Source organism: Colletotrichum fructicola, assembly GCF_000319635.2.
Source record: "Colletotrichum fructicola Nara gc5 chromosome Unknown KSG_Nara_v1_contig02, whole genome shotgun sequence".
Classification (NCBI taxonomy): Eukaryota; Fungi; Ascomycota; class Sordariomycetes; order Glomerellales; family Glomerellaceae; genus Colletotrichum; species Colletotrichum fructicola.
The window spans coordinates 523,092-538,399 of NW_027094052.1; the positions used below are offsets into that span (position 1 = coordinate 523,092).

The 15,308-nt window shown below is 54.8% G+C and overlaps 4 protein-coding genes across 4 annotated transcripts; 3 read left to right on the forward strand and 1 right to left on the reverse strand.

The window, feature by feature from the left end:
• Positions 1 to 881: 881 nt before the first annotated feature.
• lid2 (Lid2 complex component lid2) lies at positions 882 to 6,546 on the forward strand (the record flags this gene model as incomplete). Its single annotated transcript, XM_032031717.1, has 6 exons — positions 882 to 1,298; positions 1,399 to 1,447; positions 1,496 to 2,308; positions 2,562 to 2,653; positions 2,711 to 5,364; positions 5,412 to 6,546. The coding sequence occupies 6 exons, from the start codon at positions 882 to 884 to the stop codon at positions 6,544 to 6,546; spliced, it is 5,160 nt and encodes a 1,719-aa protein (XP_031888648.1).
• Positions 6,547 to 10,120: 3,574 nt separating this feature from the next.
• CGGC5_v002832 (Succinate dehydrogenase cytochrome B subunit) lies at positions 10,121 to 10,898 on the forward strand (the record flags this gene model as incomplete). Its single annotated transcript, XM_032031718.1, has 3 exons — positions 10,121 to 10,160; positions 10,241 to 10,322; positions 10,454 to 10,898. 3 exons carry the CDS (start codon positions 10,121 to 10,123, stop codon positions 10,896 to 10,898), a joined length of 567 nt encoding a protein of 188 aa, XP_031888649.1.
• Positions 10,899 to 11,413: 515 nt separating this feature from the next.
• taf6 (Transcription initiation factor TFIID subunit 6) lies at positions 11,414 to 12,852 on the reverse strand (the record flags this gene model as incomplete). The annotated part of the gene is made up of 2 exons (XM_032031719.1): positions 11,414 to 12,408; positions 12,462 to 12,852. The coding sequence occupies 2 exons, from the start codon at positions 12,850 to 12,852 to the stop codon at positions 11,414 to 11,416; spliced, it is 1,386 nt and encodes a 461-aa protein (XP_031888646.1).
• Positions 12,853 to 14,458: 1,606 nt separating this feature from the next.
• Positions 14,459 to 15,197, forward strand: CGGC5_v002834 (uncharacterized protein; the record flags this gene model as incomplete). The annotated part of the gene is made up of 4 exons (XM_066151041.1): positions 14,459 to 14,800; positions 14,978 to 14,991; positions 15,061 to 15,119; positions 15,178 to 15,197. The coding sequence occupies 4 exons, from the start codon at positions 14,459 to 14,461 to the stop codon at positions 15,195 to 15,197; spliced, it is 435 nt and encodes a 144-aa protein (XP_066009372.1).
• Positions 15,198 to 15,308: the final 111 nt, after the last annotated feature.

Genomic DNA, 15,308 nt, shown 5'->3' on the forward strand with positions numbered 1-15,308 from the left:
TCTCTTGCTTGGTGCACTCTCCTGGTCTCTCTGCCTGTGCTTTTTGGCGCCTCACCTGTCCTGTCTGTACTTTAGTGTAGTGTCCTTGCCTGACTTGTCTCCCGTAATCCATTGCCTTGCCTGCCTTCAATGCCCACCCGGCCCGGCATCCATCCACATCCACATCCACTTCCATATCCGCACCTGCTCGCACTTGCACCTGCACTGCACCTTCCCTCCGTCCACCCTTCCCTTCCCTTCCCATACCTTATCCACACATCCCATTTCCACCAGCTCCTCTCCTCCCCCGGTTTCCCTCCTTCACACATACACCCATCCGACCTACATCTACACCAACACCACACCTTCATGACTCGGCCTGCCACCAAATCCGGCCTTTTCTCAAGGTGACCAACACACCCGCTTGCTCTCATTTCAATGATGCGCACTGCGTCTTCTTGACAGTGAGCCACATCCAGTGAGTTGCCCCCAATATTGCCTGGTGCATCCTCCATCTGCTGGTGGTACCTCTGTTCTGCGCTGCATGCTCTTTAAGCTTTTCCGCCTGTGCCAAATATCTGACTTGCCTCGCTCTTTTCTGCAGACACGATACTTTCCTCATACACCTCTGTGGTATACAATCGACTTGTGGCTTCCAACATCCAGCATCCGCCGGTTTTGCCGACTGTCTTGTCCGAAAGTCATCCTCCTTACTGGATCTGTAATGCGACACTCTCCCTAGCCCACACCTCTCCATTTGCTCGCATGATCACCTCCGGCACCCTCCGCCTACCCGAGTACCTCTGACCCGCGACACCACCGAAATCCCTCGAGTCCTCCAAATTCAACCAGATCGCCTCTGCGCCTGTTGAACAGGCCTCTGGCCACCCAATCCAACCATCATGGTGTCTGCTGCAGCAACCTCCGCTGCCAACGGCACCGGCAGTGCAAATGCCAGCTCCAGAGCCTCGCCAGCCGTCGGAGCCACCACCGCCTCTGCCAAATCCAAGGCCGCCCAGGTCAACTCCAACGGTTACCACCCGACGAACCCCCAGATCCCCCTGAGTTCTATGCGAAGTACGCCCCTCGATCTGACCTCGGTCGAGCGAAGAGGCCAAGCGACCGCGATCAAGGAGCCCACCAAGAAGAAGTCACGCCCCCACGGCCTCGAAGATGCGCCTACATACTGCCCGACCGAGGAGGAGTGGAAGGACCCGATGGAGTACATCAAGAAGATCTCACCTGAGGCCCAGAATTACGGCCTATGCAAGATCATTCCTCCCGACTCGTGGAACCCCGAGTTCGCGATTGACACCGAGGTGGGTTGGCAATTCTCTGGCGTCGATTGAGGGCGCGCTACGTTGTCCGCCCCAAGACGACGCTGTTTTCACGAGACGGCAGTGCTGACGAGAATCACAGAGGTTCCACTTCAGAACGAGGAAACAGGAGTTGAACTCGGTCGAAGGAAGTGAGTCGCCGCGCTTGCGCTCCTCCGAGGCGACACTGACAGATGCAGGCACTCGAGCGAACATCTCGTACCTCGACGCGCTCGCCAAGTTCCACAGACAGCAGGGCAACAATCTGCACCGTCTTCCCTATGTCGACAAGAAGCCTCTTGATCTGTACAGACTCAAGAAGGCGGTCGAGGCTCGCGGCGGCTTTGATAAGGTTTGCAAGCTGAAGAAGTGGGCTGAGATTGGTCGTGATCTGGGCTACAGCGGCAAGATCATGTCTTCTCTCTCCACCTCTCTCAAGAACTCATACCAGAGGTGGCTTTGCCCGTACGAGGAATATCTCCGTCTCGCCAAGCCTGGTGTTCACCAACAGCTCGAGCTCGAAAACGGCGGCCCGTACACGCCCAGCCCTGCTGTGACCCCTATGAAGCGTTCCAACGTGAACACACCTTCAAGTGCACGCGCCGACTCGCCCGCTCGTCATGCCTCAGACGCCCTTCAGGCGAGCATCAACGGGCTCAAGAAGGAGGCTGACCGGGACACTCCCATGTCGGATGCGCCGCCCGCGCCAGCTCCGGCTCCTGTAACCTCGGGATTTAGAGCCATCAACTCTGGCGGCTTCACTGCTGTGAACTCAGGGTTTACAAGTGTCAACCGCCCCACGCCTCAGAATGATGCCACAAGCACGCCTCAAAAGTCCTTCAGCCCGCTGAATTCCGCCAAGAACACCCCAGAGTACAGGCCTTCGAGTCTTGGACCTGCGGCCCTGAAGCGCCAGAAGTCCTGCGACAGTCTCAACTCCGCTAAGAAGGACGACAGCGCCGACAAGGACGACGCGGATAGCGGGAGCAGGCGGAGCAAAAGACTTAAGAAAGGTGAGTGGCTTCCCCTCATTTCTGCACAACCCCCGATCGGCAATCGTCCCATGTCAGCGTCTGCGTCGCCCAACGTGTGCTGCCGTCCCGGCTGGCTCCGAATGCAATCAGCTACCATAGCTGCATGCGCCGTGCAGGGGGTTTGCCGTGTACTACGATGAATCAACCCAACTGCGGCAGACTGCCCCGGGGTTTCCACCGTCTACTGAGAATTTATTGGCTGCGTATTCTATGCTAACACATTTCCTTACAGATACCGTTCCCACAGTGGCCGGATCTCACATGTCCCTGTTCCGCCCATCGGTTCCCAGGATTCCCCGAGATGAGGCAGCAGCCCCTGGCGAGGTAAGTTGCGATCAATCGTCCCAACTGTTGTTTCAAGGCACCGCTGACCACCGGCAGAAATGCGAGCAATGCGGCAAGGCTGAAGAGGGAGGTCCCCTGATTGTTTGCGAATCGTGCGACCACGCCTACCACGGCACGTGCCTCGATCCTCCTCTCAAGCACAAGCCCGAGTCCGAGTGGAACTGCCCCAGATGCCTGGTTGGCGACGGCCAGTACGGTTTCGAAGAGGGGGGTCTGTACTCCCTAAAGCAATTCCAGCAGAAGGCGGCAGACTTCAAGCAGGGTTACTTCGAGAAGAAGATGCCGTTCGACCCTGTCCTCAGCTGCCACCGTCCGGTCACCGAGGAGGACGTTGAGACCGAATTCTGGCGTCTCGTTGCCGATATTGAGGAGACCGTCGAAGTCGAGTATGGTGCCGACATTCACTGCACTACTCATGGTTCTGGCTTTCCCACCGTCGAGAAGCAGCCCAACAATCCCTACTCGACCGATCCGTGGAATCTCAACTTGTTGCCCCTCCACCCTGAGAGTTTGTTCAGGCATATCAAGTCAGACATCTCCGGCATGACCGTGCCATGGGTTTACGTAGGCATGATCTTCTCTACTTTCTGCTGGCACAACGAGGACCACTACGCCTACTCCGCCAACTACCAGCACTTTGGCGCCACCAAGACATGGTACGGTATCCCGGGTGAAGATGCGGAGAAGTTCGAGGCCGCAATGCGTGAAGCTGTGCCTGAGCTTTTCGAGACCCAACCCGACCTTCTCTTCCAGCTGGTCACTCTCTTGACTCCTGAGCAATTGAAGAAAGCTGGCGTTCGAGTGTACGCCGTGGATCAGCGCGCTGGACAGTTCGTCATCACGTTCCCTCAGGCATACCACGCTGGCTTCAACCATGGCTTTAACTTTAACGAGGCGGTCAACTTCGCTCCTTGCGATTGGGAGCCTTTTGGTCTTGCTGGCGTCGAGAGGCTTCAGGTGTTTCGCAGACAGCCCTGCTTCTCGCATGATGAGCTATTGTGGACTGCGGCTGAGGGCACGACTAACGGCGGCCTCAACATCCAGACTGCGAAATGGCTCGCACCAGCACTAGAACGAATCAAGAAGCGTGAGGTAGCGACCCGGTCCGAGTTCAACGCGAAACATCTGGAGGCCCAGCATCACAACTGTGCCCTTGTCGATGGCAAGGGTGAAGACACTTGCCCGTTGAAGATTGAGATCAACGACGAAGACGTACCCGAGGAGGAGTACCAGTGCTCTTACTGCAAGGCCTTCTCCTACTTTTCCCGATTCAAGTGTCTGAAATCCGGCAAGATCCTTTGCCTTACGCACGCGGGTTACCAACCATGCTGCGAGATGACCGAGCCGCAACGCTTCAACGGCGAGAGACATGCCCTCATTCTCAGGCAGACTGAAGAGGACATCGAATACGCCTATGAAAGGGTTTTGGAGAAGGCCCGCACGCCGGAGGCATGGGAAGAGAAGTACAATGCACTTCTGGAAGAGGAGGCAACCCCTCCTCTCAAGACTCTGCGGACTCTTTTACACGAGGGTGAGAAAATACCCCATGAACTGCCCTCACTCCCTTTGCTTCGGGAATTCGTCGAACGATGCAATGATTGGGTGGACGAGGCCACCAACTACATAGTCCGGAAGCAGCAAAACAGGCGCAAGAGCGAAAAGTCCATCATCAACCGGAAGAACTCGCTGGACCAGAAAGAAAAAGACGCGCGAAATGTTTCCAACGTGTATCGGTTGCTCAGCGAGGCAGAGCAAATAGGATTCGACTGTCCTGAGATTACCCAGCTGAGGGAGCGGGCTGAGGCCATCGAGGCCTTCCAGAAGAACGCAGCTAAAGAACTGGAACAGATCCACAGCGCAAACGTCGCAAACATCGAAGATCTACTTGAGGAAGGCAAGACTTTCAACGTGGATATGCCCGAGATCGACAGCCTCTCCCGCGTGCTGGAGCAGCTCAAGTGGAACGAAAAGGCTAGGAACAACAGAGGCTCTACCTTGAACCTGAACGAAGTCCGCGAGCTTATCGAAGAGGGCAAGGTCCTGGAAATCCCGCCGTACAATGACCACTTGGCGTACTACATCGACCAAATGAACGCGGGACAACAGTGGGAGAAAAAGGCAAGGGAGCTGATCAACGCTGAGGTTGTTCATTATCCTCAGCTGGAGGCCTTGTCGATGCAGGTTCAGCAACTTTACCTGCCTGTCTCATCCGAGACCTTGGCTGCCGTTGACCAAATCCTCTACAAGCAGAGAGAGGCCCACAAGCAGATCGTCGACTTGACTAACCGATCGCGTGACCCGGACATCCGCAATCGTCCCAAGTACGCGGAAGTCGCAGAGATTATGCGCAAGTTGGATGAACTTAACTCGAAGCCCAATGGCACGCTTGACCTCGAACGCGAGCAGAAGCGCCACGAGGACTGGATGAGAGAGGGCAAGAAGTTGTTCGGCAAAACCAATGCGCCCCTTCACATTCTCAAGAGTCACATGGATTACGTCCTCGAGCGCAACCAAGACTGCTTCGACATTGTCAATGATAAGCCCCGTATGCCCGCGGAACCTGCCTCGAGAGAAGCCAGCCCGGACGGCAAGGTTCACCGGTGGGAAGATCCTCGATTCCGCGAGGTCTTTTGCATCTGCCGAAAGATCGAAGCTGGCATGATGATCGAGTGTGAGCTTTGCCATGAATGGTGAGAATCCCGTCTGTGACATTTTTGTTCATTGCTAAAACGTTCAGGTACCACGGCAAGTGTCTCAAGATTGCCCGCGGCAAGGTCAAGGATGAAGACAAGTACACCTGCCCAATCTGCGACTGGCGAGTCAAGATTCCGAGAGACGCTGCGCGCCCCAAGCTGGAGGAGTTGCTCGGTTGGTCCGATAAGATTTCAAGCCTGCCCTTCCAGCCCGAGGAAGAGGAAGTTTTGCAGAAGATCATCGACAACGCCCAGGACTTCCGGAACCACATTGCTGGGTACTGCAACCCTGTTGTGTCAACCGAGTCGGAAGCGGACACCCAGCGATTCTACTTGCGCAAGATTGAGGGTGCCGAGATCCTCCTCGCCTATGAGACCAACTTCTTCAGGCAGGAGCTGCACAAGTGGTGTCCGGTCGCGCCAAACCCACCCCCCGTTCTGGAAGTGTCCAAGAGCACCCGAAAGCCTCGTCCTACGAAGCTGCAGAAACTCCTGGCCCAATACGGCGTGGACGACCCTGAAGACCTTCCGGAGAATATGAAGGCCAAGGCCGCCAGCCTGAAGCGCAAGGCTCAAAACGCCGAGGCTGCTGCTGCGGCAGCGGCAGCCGCTGCGGCCGCTTCTGCCTCTGGCGCAACCGTCATTCCCGGCCTCCATCAGTCGTATAATCGCAAGTCGGAGCACTCCTCAGCCACGCCTCCTGGCACTTCTCACGGCAGCGCACACCGTCAATCCATTGGCAGCAAAGACGACCCCATGGATATTGACAGCGGTCCGACACTTCACCCCGGTCTCTTTGGTGGCCGCGGCCCTCAGCTTGTTGTCGACAATGCATCAATGTCCCTTGAAGAGCGCCTGCTCCAAGGCCAGGAAGATGGTCTTAACTTGCACACCGAGGCTGGGAAGAGTAAGGCTCTCGAGATCCTGCGCCGCACCGAGGTTGGTCGCAAGCGGGCCGTGGAAATGTTCGGCCCCGACGTGTTCAAGGGCGACGTTGGCATGTTGAACGGCAGGGAGGATGCCCCTCGGTCACGAGAGGACGAGGTGGCGGTCAACAGGATGTTTGACGATTTGACGAACCAAGACGATGAGAAGAAGGATTCCTTTGACGGACCGATCACAGCCGAAAGCCTTGAGAGCGAGCGAAATGGCATGGACGCCTTGCTCGACGGCGATTAGGATTTGCGCGTTGCTCCTCCCCCGCCTCCTTCGCGGGTGCAATACCCCTTCTCTGAGTGCTACCGCCCGGTATTTCGTTGGTGACGCACCGGACTGCATTGGCGTCGGGTGGCATTTGTTATTTGGGAGTTTTTATTCTAGGCGGAGAAAATCTGTATGATCAGGAGTCCCAAGGGTACGGCATACCACTTTGCATTAGATTAAGAGGCGTTTGAGATGCAAGATGCATCAGTTAGTTGGCGAGCTTTAGTCGTTCTTTGCGTGGTCAGAAAAGTTCCGACATGGAAAAGTAATGCGTTATAATGGGACCTCGACTTGGTGGTTTCGAGAGTTGACATTTTATTCCTCAGTTTATGCTTGACAGGATGATGTTCAATATTTTTGTGACGGTGAAGAGCCACTAAATTGACTTGGCTGCCCTCGGCTGAACTCTGGCAGATGCGTTTGTGCAAGGCTTGCAAATGGGCGAACGAGCGAAGAAGAGACAGCCCTTGGGGTACAAAGCGAAGAAACAAAAACAAACAACAGAACGCGTGAGAACTGACAGTGAAATGCTGGGTGACTGACTGGATCGCGAAAAGGACGAAGAAGTTGACGGACGAAGCTGGGCCGGTATGTGCAAGGCTAGCTAAGACAACAATTGAGCTCCCCCCTCAGCAAACCAGCTGGGTTCAGTCGCCCGGCTAGCTCAATCGGTAGAGCGTGAGACTCTTAATCTCAAGGTTGTGGGTTCGACCCCCACGTCGGGCTCAATTCCCGTCAGCGATTGGCATCCAGCATTTCTTTTTGCAATTTTCTTGAGTTTCTTCCTCGGTGAGATTGGACGAAGAATGAAGCTGCAACAGCTTTTTGGGCGCTGATGGTATATAATGAAGGATTTGAAGCAAAGTTTTAGAAGTTCTAAGACGACAAGAATTTCAGTCTCGATGCGCAACGACAAATTCAGAAAGTAATGAGGGGTTAGGAGCATGGGATGAGACACGTTGGGAATTCAAGAAGAGTGTTTCTTCAATTGAAGTGGCGACCAACTGGATGTGTGTTCCTTTCTCTTCTCTGTCCGAACTTGCCAGCGTCTTTTGTTTATTCCGTCAGAAACAGGAGGGGCCGTGGGTGCGCTGGTGATGTCTGGGAGAAGCGATGGCGGCCTGATAGTGGTACACAGGCGCCTCCCAAAACCACCTTGCCCGCGAAGTCGCATGTCTCAAGTCGCATATTCTTCGTGTCACCCCATTTTTTGGCAACTGAAACTGCCTTGGGGGATTGGAAGGTTATTTATTATCACCTAGAATGAAGCCGATCATGCCATTAGATGTTCAATATGGCGAGACTTCTAGGTTGCATGTATCGCGCTGCTGTGATGAGCATAAAAGGGCTGGACCGGTACTGCGCAGAGAGCTTCTTTTTGCAGACAAAATGAGACAGGTTGGTGAATAGCATCTTGTTTTATGTGCGAGGCATCAGGCTAGAATTCCTGTCTGTGTGCGTTCGACAGCCGAAGTTGTTTCTTCCCTATGGCGATGGTAGGTAGTGGTTTCCGGCGCCGATGGTCGTCGGCGTCTTCTACTTATTCCGACCACACACATCCTGATGCCGCTGATGCCGTCGCCTGCAATGTGGGGCTTGATTTTGCGTGCTGTGCTTGCGAACGCTACATCATCTGTGTAGATTTGGTCAAACACTCTCGGATGGAGCAACAGATTTGAAGAGCAAGAGAATCTCGTCTTCAGTCAGATCTCAGATCATTTGTAGTTCTGCCGTACGCCCCCCTACTCGTCGTCTTGGTGATTCCTAGGTGCCTGCCTGCCCTGGCTTCGGCCAGCGCACGAGGCTATATAAGAGGTGCGCATCTGGTGTATACAGAACTCATAAACCAAGGCAATGTCAGCGATGCGTGCGTGTATAGCAAGGTTTGTGTCTGTGTGGATGGACGCAAGAGGCATCTGCTTCTTCGACCGCCTCCTTCACCCCGGCCTTAGTCGTGTCGATGATGCTACTGGTGCGAATAAGGACTGGCGTCGTCCGCCATGGTTTTCGTCCTTTGCATATTGCAGTTACGGAATAGATCAAGCCAGGTACATATCTGCCCAAAGTATGGTGACTGAGCTGGACTTTGTTCAAGGTTCCGCCTAGCATCTCAAGTCTTCGCTCGAACGGCCCATGAGAAGTTTTTCATCAAGCTTTACTATCTGGCGTGCACAACTTGACCCCCCGAGCGATGGGAAGGATATTTATGGTCATGTCTGGTGAAGTGATTCTCTGGGAGCTGTGTTTCCGTCGGTTGTGATGGCCTCGGCGTGACGGCACAGGTCTGGGTTCGAGCTGCGCGGGGGTGACAGGTATTTATACAGATCCGCCTCCGGTGTTAAGTGCCCATCACAATGAAGCCGATGGTTCTTGCGATGTCAACGAATAGTCTCGAAGACATCAGCCGCCATTTACGAAGTCGATGTTTATTGCGAGCGACTCGTTCTCCAGAGATGTCCGGAAGCCATGCTTGCGACAGGACCACCACCGGCAGTGCTCTTTCCCGTTTATCCGGCCCGGAATACGAGACAGGCGGTGATAGCTGCAACTTCGCGCCGGAGACTCGGTGGTCTTGGATAAATCATTTTCCTGGCCCACGGGTCGGTACATTCGGACATGGTATTTCGGATGTCGCGAAGAACTACACACAACGAGAAGAGCTCATTGGGTTGGTCTACGGGTAGACAGGCATTCCAGATGCGAGTGATTTTATACGCCTCGTCTGTGAACCCTTTCACCGTCGTTCGGGCGCATTTGAGCTAGCGCCTTCCGTGCGCTATGCTAATATTCCCGTTCGTGGGCAAAATCAGCAGGAGGCACTCGCGAGCGCTAGCAGTGGTCATTGACGAGGCCTGCATACTGCCGGCGGCTCGTCTACGACATGGAACGGATCACAACATGGTCATCAGGCGAAAGTATGTAGATACCCATAAATGAAACGGTTTCCAGACGGGATTCAACCAGAACCGAGATCAACGAAAGGATCCATTCCCAGAATTACTCTCTGGTCCCCCCATAGCCCAAAGGCTTACCAGCAGCGTCTTTCATCAGCTCCGAACTCCTCCCAAGGGAAGAGCCATCGCCATTAGGTGTACTGCGGCGGGCGGCCATTATCTATCTGAGGAAAGAAAGAGAAGAAGAAAGGGAAAAGAACTCCTCCAGCTCGCCGGCGTTTTGAGGCACAGCCAGAATTTTTCGGGTGGTCTGTGCATCGATGCGTGCTTAGCTAAGATGAGGTCCACCCAACCTTGAGCAACCTTCCGATGGCCAGGGATCACGTGGGCACTGCAGCTTAGGAAGTAGTCTGCGCTGATTGGTCGATCGCAGCCGAAAAGCCGAGGGGATTCCCGTGTCTGGTCGGGTTCCACTGGAGCGCCTGGCTGCTGCCATTGAATCCTTGGGTGTGTCTCGGAAAGCTTGACATCAACACTTTTTTGCAACCTCACCCACGCCCGAGCCGCTCCAATCCCCCGCGAAACGAACCACCCGCGACCGCGACCCGAACTTCGATCTTAAGAGCAACGAAACGACTCGAGTACATTCAGCCAACATGATTGCGCAGCGGGTGGGCGTATCGGCCCTGCGCCGAGGTGCGTTTACATCATTCAAGTCCCTTGGGGGATAACTCCAGAGGAACGGGAAACGCTGACGATGGCGATTGGCATTACAGCGGCAGGAAAGCCCTCCGTCTTCTTCAACTCCCAGATCCCCAAGGCCGTCGTCGCCTCCAGCATGTCCACGACGCAGATCCGGTACGCAAACTACTCCCCCCGTCGACAATCCCTCGAAACTATTCCCTCACACCCAGAGCCTGGAACCTTCAAACCTCCAACACATGTGACCACCCCACGAACCACGATGCTAACCCTCCTGCCCCAAACAGCCCCGTCGCAACCGCCAAGGTCTCCGTCGCGGACGGCAACGAGATCCTCGCCAAGCAGCGCCTGCACCGCCCCATCTCCCCGCACCTGACAATCTACAAGATGGAGCAGACGTGGTTCGGCGCCTCCATCTGGACGCGCATCACCGGCGGCGGCCTCTCCGCCGCCTTCTACGTCTACTTCGGCACCTACCTCGTCGCGCCGCTGCTCGGCTGGCACGTCGAGGTCGCCTCCCTCGTCTCCGCCGCCGCCGCCGCGCCCGTCGCCCTCAAGGCCGGCCTCAAGTTCCTCGTCGCCTGGCCCTTCACCTTCCACTTCTTCAACGGCATCCGCCACCTGACGTACGACTTCGCGCTCGGCTTCGCCAAGCCTGAGATCAACAAGTGGGGCTGGGTTATCTGGTCCACGTCGCTTGTGTCGGCGCTCGGTCTGGCTTTTGCGTGGTAAAGGGGGAGAAGTTGGGTTTGGGGTTTGAGGATGGTGGGTGATGAGTGGTAATTGGGGACGAGGAGAGAGACGCGGGAGAGCGGAAAGTGTATGTGTGTGTTGATGGTGGGAGACGGCGATTGGAGTTTTGATCGGATGGCACTCTGCTGGAAGATTGTCTGGCGCAAGGCCCTTCCCCCGCTGCTTAAGGCGGGGGGATTGTACAGACTGGAAGCTGTAAAATGAGTTCCCTTGAGTATCAAACAAGTTAATCCATTGTTCCCGTTCACAAAACATGCAAGTATTGGTGGCACGCGATCAACTCCGAAGTTCGGAGGGTGAGACTGGCAGGACAGACGTTTAGAGACCCGTGATCAATTATCTACATCAGGTCGCAAACTAAAGTGGTATGCCTCCTAATCCTGTTTTACCATGTCCAGCCCAAACGCCGATGCGCCTCCCAGATATTTAATCACTCGAATGTACCCTCACATTGATCTCGGGGTCATCGGTTGACCGTACACCACATATCGATCCTATTCGATGTTTCGGGCATCCAAAATCTGTCGAATCACCCTCGAGTTCCCTGAGCTGAGCACACGAGCGCCGAGAATGGGGCCGATAAATTCGTTGAGCTCGTTGGCGTAGTTGTCGACGCTGCCGTTCACCCCGTTGAGAGGGATCTTGTCGCTCTCGGCCATGGTGCTGATTGCTTTCAGAATGCCACCGACCAGCATCTCAAAGTCGATCCCCTCGCCCTTCTCCTTCAACGGCTGAAGGATGTTGTCGTGGTACGCTCTCAGACACTTAAGCACAAGTACCCGCACCGCCTCAGGACCGCCAGCCGACGCGACACCAGAGATGGCGCCGAAGTGCGCAGCGGGGGGCTTATCCGGATCCATGAAGAACTTCAGACACGTGCGCACGAGCTTGGGTCTGAGGAGGTTGTTGGAGGCCGAGTACTTCCGCGCAATCTCGCCGAGCAGCGACGCTGAGAACTCGCGTAGCTTGTACTGCTCCTTCACCGCATCAGAGCCGTCCTCGGCGCCGATCTTGCGGCTGAGGATGCAGGTCAACACGGGGGCGGCAATAGAGTTGGCGTAGGGATCGAGGAAGAGCTTTTTGTTTTGGATGAGGGCCAGCGTCAGCTCCATGGATTGGCGGAGGATGAAGACATCGTCGAGGCGGTGGGTGACTTGGTTCGCGACGAAGTTGATAAAGTAGGGGATAAGTTGGTGTAGACCGGGGTCGTCGCGGACGGAGGCAAGAGCGGCCTGGCGGAGACGCCCAACTTCCTCGTCTGGGTTGTCGTCGAGGATGGCGTTCTGGACCTTTTCGAAATAGAGGATGAGTTCCTTAGAAACAACGTGCTTGACGGCGGGTCGGAAAGAGATAGAGTCGTTGCCGGCAAGTGCGGCCAGGGCGGGGTTAGCACCGGGGCCCTTGGGGACGAGTTCTTGGGATCGGGATTCGGCTGTCGTCGGGTTCTGGGGGATGGATGGTTGTACGCCTTCGATTGCGAGCCAGTGGGCTGTAATTACAGAGTTAGCTGGAGCAGGCACATATACAAAGAGGAAGGCGCACCTGTGAAGCTCATGTCGCGCGGCACCTTGGGCAGGGGCGCGTTGATGAGCTTCTCGAAATCGACCTCCTCGTCCTCGATGTAGAACAGCGGTTGACCGGGGCCGAGGCTAGCTTCACCGAAGCGCAGCGGACGCGTCGAGTCGTATCCGTACAAAGGTTCGATGTTAAGAACTTTGAGGGCGGTACTGATGTCGTTGACGGTCAGAGTGGTGCGGCGAGCAGCGCGCATGAAGCGCAGGGCCTCGACGAGGACCTGGCCGATTCGGTACTCGACATCCTGGGTGAGGCAGCGCAGAGCTTCGTCGTTGAGGTTCGGGATGCCGACGGACTCGGCTACGTCTTTGACGTTGTCGGGATTCCACAGGAGCTTTGGCGCGTCTTGGGCCGCCATCGCGTCGCTTGTTTGGGGTGCTTCGACGGGTGGTGAGGTTGCGACGAGGCGCCGTTCGAGGTGCGGAATTGAAGTTGGACGCGAGGCTGAAAAGTCGGGGTACCTTCCACTGACGAGGTGTGGTGGAGACCCCTAGCTGCGGAAGCTACAGTGGACGGGGTACCCTAAGGTACACTTGACGGGAAGGTGCTTGACTGCATGGGTCGCACTTGCCCGAAGTTCCTGGATTTAGTGGGTTGAACTGACGACGACTTCGCTTTGACAGCGACAAGCTCATGCTGTCAATACAGCTCTGTGTCACCATCCAAACAAAGGATTCTCATTCATCAATTGGTCTCCCAGCGAGGATGAATGCCGTCGTATTTCTTTGCTCGACATTGGGTGTCGCGTACCATGTCAGATGGACAACAAGGTCGGGCATCCGTACACTTGCCGTCGACACCCTCAGCAATGGGCTCGAGACTCGGGTTTCTCACACGCTGCTCTCTAATTTGAAGATGTGATAAAATTTGTCATGATGCTTCTTCATTCAATCCACATTGGGGAGATTGAATGATATTGCGAGAGCATCAGATCAGCCTCCATAGCAGAGCACCCACTGCATGGCATTCATGGAGGCTTGCGCACCGAACAAGAAATGACTTAAAAGTCGAACGACAGCAGCTTGAAATCACGCGAAAAGAACGGTTGGGTGAAACAACTCCAAGGGAGTCTTTGCTATGTCAAAAAGAGTAACAGAAGGTCAACTTGCCGCCAAGTGAATGAAGGGCGTGGCTGGGCTTGCCGAGCCTCAACTGCGCAAACCACTTCATGGAGTGTCTGTACTCGGCTGAGACCGTTTGACCAGACACGAAGCTTCGGCAAGAAACATGGCCAATGATAACCGAACTTGTATGACAAGGCACAACCTATACCTGACCAAGAGATCAGGCTGTGATGGCTAGATGTTATAAGGATCTAGGCCCCGTGGAACGTGATGTGGTCTGGGTCTCTGGTTTCAACCATCAAGATAATTCACCAGCTCTTCCTCTCATCGTCTTCGGTCATGGGCGTTACTTCTTTATTTACCAGGGCCGGTCCCAGTAATCCCAAAGGAAACAAAAACACCTCGAAGGGAGCTGGCAACGGGCTCCCTTCAAACGCCAAACCAGCAGGTCAGTTCGAGCCCCGCTATACCACATGATTGCTTCTTGGAAATACCGCCTTATATGGTGCCATACGCGATGGGACATCTGATCCAGAAGAGCTTCCTCCTATTCCGGTGGAGTGGATCATCGCCCCGAGCAGCAATAACAGCGTGTCTCAATGCCCATCTATGGGCGAAACCATCAACTCCTTCGTTATCTCGGATGTCGTGTCTGGAGTTATCGCGGTAATCATCTGCTGCAGACCAATCCTCAAGAAGATTACATGCGGATTCTTCGGGAAACTCCCTGACAAAAACTCACGATGTTGCAGCTCCGTGTGGTATTCATGGTTGGTGGGCTTCTCGATGACGTTTCTCGGGAATCTTTTCGCAAGTCTCGTCGTGGTCCATACCGAGGGATACAAGCATTTGTCTTTTCCAATCATATTTGCATTGTATACTTCTCGTCCGCGTATGAATATGGTCCTTGTGGCTCTCTTCCGGGTCTTTGTCACTATACGAACTAGCGACTGGTCCAGATACAAGCCAGTTGATAAAGGGAAGGCGAAGGAGCAGGGCACAGAACCCTCTGGCGCTGTGCTCACGGCTGCTAATGATGCTCATAACGGAAGTTCATCTGAGAGTCAGACCACCGAAACGGAGAACGCATCCGATCCCTTGGAGAGGGAATATGTCTACTTTGACTCTTACCGGAGTACGGTCGTGGCAGAGATTATACTCCACCTCATCTCTGCTGTGTTCGTAGGAGTTACTTGGGAACGCTTTCCCAATTCAATCATCAAGAAACACATGAAGGTCAATGTATGGCTTATGGCAATCGCGCCTGCCTTCCTTTTTGGCACCGCCTTATTCGCTATACCCTTATATTGGAGAAGAGATAGACGTGTGGACGACAGACGGCGTAGGGGATTTATTGGAGTTGGGCTTTTTGGTGCCGCGTATGCAACACCTTGGGTATACTGATGCTCTTTCCTGAAGCTTCCTGGGTCATTGTGAGTACTCGGTTCACACCATTTAAGCATGCAACTGAGTCTAGGGCATGTGAGCTGATGTTTACCTAGATGGTGTCCGCCCAAGCTTCCGCTCCAGACGAGCATCTGGATAGCCTTTTCTCTCATCGGTTGGTGTCCAAATTGTTCAGTATATATGCTGTTGGAGTGAGTGCTGACGAACCCTAGGACACGCCCTTGCCCGATGACGCCCAATCACCACCGAACAAGGGAACAACAGCACGAGGTGGTCACTGTAGAGACTGGACAGTGTCTCTTTGACAACACAGAGCTCCGAAGAATAGAAGAAGCAAAAGGTT